This window comes from Papilio polytes, unplaced genomic scaffold (assembly GCF_000836215.1).
Source record: "Papilio polytes unplaced genomic scaffold, Ppol_1.0 DF822733.1, whole genome shotgun sequence".
Taxonomy (NCBI): Eukaryota; Metazoa; Arthropoda; class Insecta; order Lepidoptera; family Papilionidae; genus Papilio; species Papilio polytes.
The window spans coordinates 314,807-321,722 of NW_013526471.1; the positions used below are offsets into that span (position 1 = coordinate 314,807).

A 6,916-nucleotide genomic window follows, 5' to 3' on the forward strand; every position below is an offset into this window, starting at 1 on the left:
CGCTGCGCTGCCGGTGCGAACCAGTGACTGAGTGACCGCCTTCAACCCGTGCGACGTAAGTGCCGCGGAGTGCCAGTGTCTCGGACCCGTACAGTGTGTAGGGGCCCTAAGTGCGATATAAAACCGACGGTTTTGCGGTAATGTTGCACCTAATGGATTTGTGCAGTTTAAAAATAAATGCCGTGTAGTGTTGCCAAATGGGGGGCAGCGGGCGCCGCGCAGAAATAGACGAGCGCCTTGTATAGCGCGCGGGATTACGTTACCTCGCGGGAGCGCGCCGCTCGCCGTTCGCCGCCACACCTCTTGTGGACATGTCTGTTGCCTTACACGGTCAAAATGCAACTTTTCACATCCAAAACGCACTACACACTGTACACTGATATTTCAATATCCACAGAACACTAACAATATTATAACACCGACCAAATCCTAGGCTAAGTAATAAGTCTAAAACTAAACCTAAGTCTTATTTATAACTTAACTCACTTAATTCAAACTTGTTCAATACTGCTAAACTTTTGCTACAACACTAAAATAGGAATCCATTTGAATATTTGAGTAATAAATCATAATATTTGTTATTTTTTTTAAGTTTTAACTAACATTTCTTAAAATCTAAAATGGAATTCCCTATCAACTCTTGTTGCCGGGTTGCCACATTAAAGATAAAAATTGTGAATTGTCAAAGCAGTAACTTCAAACTTGTCTGGCTGGTTTTGTAAATAATATTTTCTATATATTTTTTGTAACATTTTTCTCGTAAAATAATGGAAACAGTTAGCTATGGTTTTTAAATACTCAATTTGTAAACTGACAATTTACGTGGCAGATTTTTTCTCAACTTTCAGTTTTTTTTTCAATTTTAAGCTTAAATAAATTACAGTTTCACTGTTAATAAATACATACAAAACACGTACTTTTTGTCTTGTTGATCAACACGTGTCTAAAGTTACTCATACTTATTTAATAAATTAAGCAGTTACTCAGTTGACCTTGAAAATAATTTCTTAAACATTTCGAGATATGGCAAACAGAATAGTAAAATCGAGCGAATGTTTAGTCTTAGATCTTAAATTACAGCCAACCTTAAGTTCTTCATAAGTCAAGAAAGGTTAAAATAATATACATTAATTACAAAAAAAGTACAAACATTTTGTCCAGAAGAAATCTTAATATACTATCAACCTATTAAGTTAGGGCATTTTCAAGATTTTTTTAATGCACTTGTTCAAACGGATAAAAATGAACAATGTCTATGGCCCGTCCATAACCGTTCATAGCCAATTTGAACCAAAGTCTAGATTTAAATGTTGCTAGGACAACTAAAGCATTCGGTATTAGAACTGTTGCCTTCGTGTTCGAAGCCAATTTTATATTTCTCTTGAAAGTTTGCCAGCTCGTCGGCCGTAGGTGTGCGAGATGGCGAGAAAGATAAAACCTCTAAAAATAAACCGGGTCTTCATAAACAATACGCGGGTTTCGCGCCATCTCGGCGACCGTTCTATTTTTTCAACAATTTGGCACGCGCGCCCATTGGGTAATACAGAGCCGCTCACCGTGATTACATCTGTAATTTTTTTTGTTTTAATGATGCATTACACGTGCAGTATTATGTTTACGTTGTTTACTTCGTGATATTGCAATCTATTAGTGATAAATGAATTCTTGAGTTTTTTTTTACGTTTGGATTTAAATAGACAATTTTATCTTAGGTATCTGATAAATAAATTCCAATGTTCACAAATTATCCTACAAATGTGACGAGGCATTTTAAGATTAAGTTAATTGAAAATTGCATAGCGTAGCACGTTTCAAAGACAAGATAGTGCACAACGGGATGACCTTGAAACGTCATATAAACTATTTCTTTACCTTATGAAAATATATATCAAGGACGATAAATTAGATGCATTTTAAAATGAAATCCAATACACTTACATGTCTTTTAACTTTCATAATCTTTGGCAGTATCGTTTAGAATAAAAAAGTTAAAGAAAACTAATTGTTCTTAAATTATTGTCTAGAACAATACACGCCTATTCTCTTGTTTGTCGCGTCTTCACATTCAGCAATGCTTCTCTTCTGTTTTTTTCTGTTACAACAATGTATGATATATTTCGTCTTGCATATTTAATTCAATGAATTATTATTATTCTGAATTAGCGCCAACTATTATCAAATGAAAGGCATTCTATAGTAACAACATCAAACATAATGTAGCGTGAACTGCCAAGACACAAATAGCCCAGTAATAGAGATGTAATGCAGTTGAATAGTTCACAATCACAGCATACAATTTGATGCATAGTTTTTCTATTGTATCAACAAATTGTAGGAAAAATCTTTATTTGTCACATCTTTTTTTTTTGTCGCGAGATTTGCAAGTTCTATTTAGATATGGCAACATAAGTAATGCAGGTTATTTAACTGTAGTTATAACAATCATTAGACAAACTTGAAACTAATGTAACAAACTTAGTCAATAACGGTTTATTTTTTTCACAGATTAAATAAATTACCAACATGTCTGACGAGGAGGAATATTCGTAAGTTTCCATCATTAATTACACATTTTATCTTACTTCTAATATTGAAAGTTTTATAATATCTCCCTTTTGATTTGCAGCTCGTAAATGTATAATTTGTGTGTTGCAGTGGCTCCGAGGAGGAGGAAGTAGAAGAAGAAGTTCCGGAGACGTAAGTATTGGCCGCCCCGCGCCCAGCGCCCCGAGCCCGGCCTTCTGCTGCCACCAAACTAGATCCTACTTTATACACCTGTACTGTTTGGGTTTGATCACTCTAGCTTATCAGGGCCTGGTATCTCTGCCTCGGCTAGTCTATCATCTTTTGTTTTATAAATCTATTAGTTCTACTTAGCTACAGATCCTTGAACTAGTTCCCGACTTAGTGGGAAGCCCTCGCACCGTGTACCTCCTTTCGAAACTTTTGCACGCCCTCACCGACCCCTCTTCTCTCTTTTGTTGCAGGAAGTAAGTGGCGTGCCCTTTTGGTTGATCCAGCACTAGCTCTCACTTCGCTCATTAGGCTAAGTCTAGCGCCAACCTAACGCTTTTAGTGCTTATGTCGCCGCCTCTATTGCTTACCGACGCACCACACACGGTAGGAGCTCGACCGCTGTCTATATGTGCTTCTGATGACTTGCATGACGCAGCGCAGCCGCGCTCGCTCACAAATGGTTCCAACTGCATCGGGAACTATCGACTGAGGACGCGAGAAGCCGCCACCCGGCGGTTCTTTACTCTCGTTCATTTTGTAATCTGTCTCTCGTTTGCCTTAACAAAGAAGTGCTTATTGTAAAGTGTCATTTCTTTGTTTATAAGGATTCAATTTCTAATCTGTGTTTTTTTTTTCTTTTATCTTCTTCCTGCGCCGTCGACGTGCCAACACGCAGGCCCGCTCCTAAACCAGAGTAAGTGTCCAGACGGTTTCTACTTTAGACTTAAGATGCTTCGCTTTTAGTCGATGGGTTCTTTTAATTCGATGTTACGCTACACACATATCGATGTGGAGATTGTGATTGGCAACTGAATGAATCTCACACGCACCGGCTGCGGCCGCATTTACTATTCAAAATTTCAATAAACCCTCACGATTGCTTGTAACGTTATGAAAGGGATGCGAATGCGCAAAATAATTGCTCTCACCGCTTACTTCTTTTCTATCTATAATGTTTTTAAGACGAATCTATGTAGCTAAGTACCTATATTCGACATTATTCATGTTCTATGTGATACATATGAACACACACCACAATATATTTCAACTAAGGATAAACGGAGTAAGTTTATGTTTATATTTGAAAATGTACTCGTATCTAATCTATAGACAACGTAGCTCGTGTTTTAACAATGAATAGTAACCATGTGGTAATATCAAAGTTTAGCTTAAAGGAATCCCAGAACTGAATCATGTCAAGATTCGTTCATTCGCATTAATGTCGACTGTAGATAGGTAGCTACCGGTAGTAAGATGTAGAGGCTGATTGTTATTTTCTGTTTCTAGGAGTAGACCATCGATCGCGTAAGTTGCACCGCTCTCTGTGGTGTCACTAACTATTAAACTATCATTTAACAAAACTAGGTTCGGGCGCACGCTCCTCGCGGATCTAAAATTCTACATCTATTCGCCTCCGAGCCGACGGACGAGGTCGTCAGCTACGGATTCTATTTCTGTCGGTCGGCAGTCGATCTATTTCCGAGGCGGTTTGCGCCCGCGCCGCTCGCAAAGTATCGAGATGTCGGTCAACGGGGACCGCGCTCGAGCTAGTCCCGATTGCGTCAATAATCGCATGGCGTCACAGCATGTTCCCGTAATACAATAATTAGTATTATAATGTTATGTCCGCCATGTCCTCGTCGTCCGTGTACACCGAGCGAGCCGCGCCGGAGCCCGCGGAGACTACCGGTGCGCTCGCCGTAATCGCTTTGGTGGAAGTTTGTCTAATACTCTATGTGGCGCGAAGCGACGTCACTCTGAATATACAAATTATATGTTATGTGTCAATGAATAATCCGTCCGCTGACATAACCGAGCTGATAGACGTGTTAACTTTGTATCCATGTATCGCCATAATAAAGCGTTGGATTCGAGGCTATATTTTGTTTAATTACACGAAACAGACAAATGTTAATGAAAGCTTAGCGATCGAGCGACTGTTTCTTAATTATCAATTAATATCCATTGTAACAGAAGCTATATTTGTATTGCGCCGGCGCTGCGTCGGCTCTAATCTAATTAACACAAGTAATCAAATATACTCTGAGATTAATTTGAGTTTCATTTTGCAGGGGTGAGGGAGATCCAGAATTCATCAAGGTAAGCTACAGTTGTTATCTCTGTAGCTACTAAGTGGGAGTTGTTCGTATACACCTGCATTTACTAAAGTGTAATGTGTAAAATAACAGCGTCAAGACCAGAAGCGGTCGGACTTGGACGAGCAGCTGAAGGAGTACATCAACGAATGGCGCAAGCAGCGGGCCAAGGAGGAGGACGAGCTCAAGCGCCTCAAAGAGAAGCAGGCTAAACGCAAGGTAACACCTAAAATATGCTAGATTCTGATATTAAAATTATTATCATTCACGCAAAATCTAACATAGACCATCTATTCATAGGTTTCTCGCGCTGAAGAAGAGAAGCGCCTCGCCCAGAAGAAGAAGGAGGAGGAGGAGAGGAGAGTCCGGGAGATCGAGGAGAAGAAACAGCGTGACATCGAGGAGAAGAGGCAGCGGCTCGAGGAGGCCGAGAAGAAGCGCCAGGCTATGCTTCAGGCCATGAAGGAGTCCAGCAAGACCGGACCCAACTTCACCATTCAAAAGAAGAGCGATAACGTAAGCTAATCTACTACACGAAAGATATTTCCTTTCATTCTTTTTGTATAAAGATTTCTATAATATGATTACATTGTAGAGTGTAAAATAAGCATAAAGTTGTATTTCAGTTCGGATTGAGCAGTGCTCAGCTGGAGCGCAACAAGACCAAGGAGCAGCTGGAGGAGGAGAAGAAGATCTCCCTCTCCATCCGTATCAAGGCGCTCAACATTGAGGGCCTGTCCGTGGACAAGCTGCGCCAGAAGGCCACCGAGCTCTGGGAGTGCATAGTCAAGCTCGAGACAGAGAAATACGACCTCGAGGAGAGGCAAAAGAGACAGGACTACGACGTAAGTACTATTACTTCTACTGTTATTGATGTCAACGACATTTTGGTTTGTGTTGAATGTTAATAGAAATCTTTGCTTGCAGTTAAAAGAGCTCAAAGAAAGACAAAAGCAGCAGCTGAGACACAAGGCCCTGAAGAAGGGTCTCGACCCCGAAGCACTCACAGGCAAGCACCCCGTAAGTTCACAAATGTTATAAGAAAATTGATTCACAAGTCTTTCTTGTCTTATATCTGGTCTTCGTTTGTCGTTCTCCCATCCAGCTCCTGAGTTAAACAGTATCTTGAAATTAAAGCTATTGTATTTTTTCTTCTAGCCCAAAATCCAGGTCGCATCCAAATATGAAAGGCGCGTCGACACACGGTCCTATGACGACAAAAAGAAACTATTCGAAGGTGTAAGTAGAAAATATGATTATTTCAAGTGGTATATGTTAAGACCGAATTGTCATCGTAGTTAATGGTAATAAAGATAAACTTGATGGAGGATATTTAAACGCAGGGTTACAGTACTATAGAAGCAGAGGTATTGGATAAGTTGTGGAAGGAGAAGATGGATCAGTGGGTGAACCGAAACAAATGTAAGCCGCGACTCGGCCATTTTGTGTGACTGACGCCTGCCGCCCGCCATCACCTTGCCATGACCTCGCCACGACCTCGGCATGACTTCGGCATGGACTTCGTCACGCCTGTCTTGACCCCACATACTGTCAATTACAATGCCCAACTAATTAAACATGCACACTGCCAAAAACATTTCAGAAACATTACTTTACAAGCCAAATATGAGCCATGACATACAGAAAGAACAAAGTAACTCATTCAATTTTGTACTATTCGCATGCAGTGCAGTTTGGCATTGCTGTAGCACTGTCCGCCCCGTATCGCCTGTTACCTGTATCGCCCCGAGCATTTGTAATGACCCTGTATGTTAACCATTCCCTAGGACCTAGAAAAACTGAACAAGGACTTCCTTGAGAAGATCTGGCACGAAAGGGCCGAGCAGTTCGGCGGCAGACAAAAGGGTAAGTAACCACTCTGCCGACGCGAAACGGACCTTATTCCTCTGTACATTAAATCCCATTTCATTCTTTCATGAGTTATTGATAAATGTAAATTTCCTCCCACATTTACTTACTTCTTGTATTCTATGTTTTTGTATGAAACCCCAATATTATTTCGTTTGTTTTATTCGATATTTAAGACACAAGATTATTTTTTATTATTAGCAAAATTAGATACT

At 40.2% G+C, this 6,916-nt stretch overlaps 1 protein-coding gene across 1 annotated transcript in view; it reads left to right on the forward strand.

Moving 5' to 3' along the window:
- LOC106105800 (troponin T) overlaps window positions 1–6,916 on the forward strand; it is a gene marked incomplete in the record, with an annotated part of 7,502 nt that continues 586 nt past the window's right edge. The window contains 11 exon segments of the mRNA XM_013286248.1: window positions 1–55; window positions 2,506–2,546; window positions 2,656–2,697; window positions 3,413–3,430; window positions 4,809–4,836; window positions 4,926–5,051; window positions 5,133–5,348; window positions 5,459–5,677; window positions 5,760–5,852; window positions 5,991–6,071; window positions 6,620–6,698. Of these exon segments, the coding sequence (XP_013141702.1) occupies window positions 2,524–2,546; window positions 2,656–2,697; window positions 3,413–3,430; window positions 4,809–4,836; window positions 4,926–5,051; window positions 5,133–5,348; window positions 5,459–5,677; window positions 5,760–5,852; window positions 5,991–6,071; window positions 6,620–6,698 (925 nt within the window).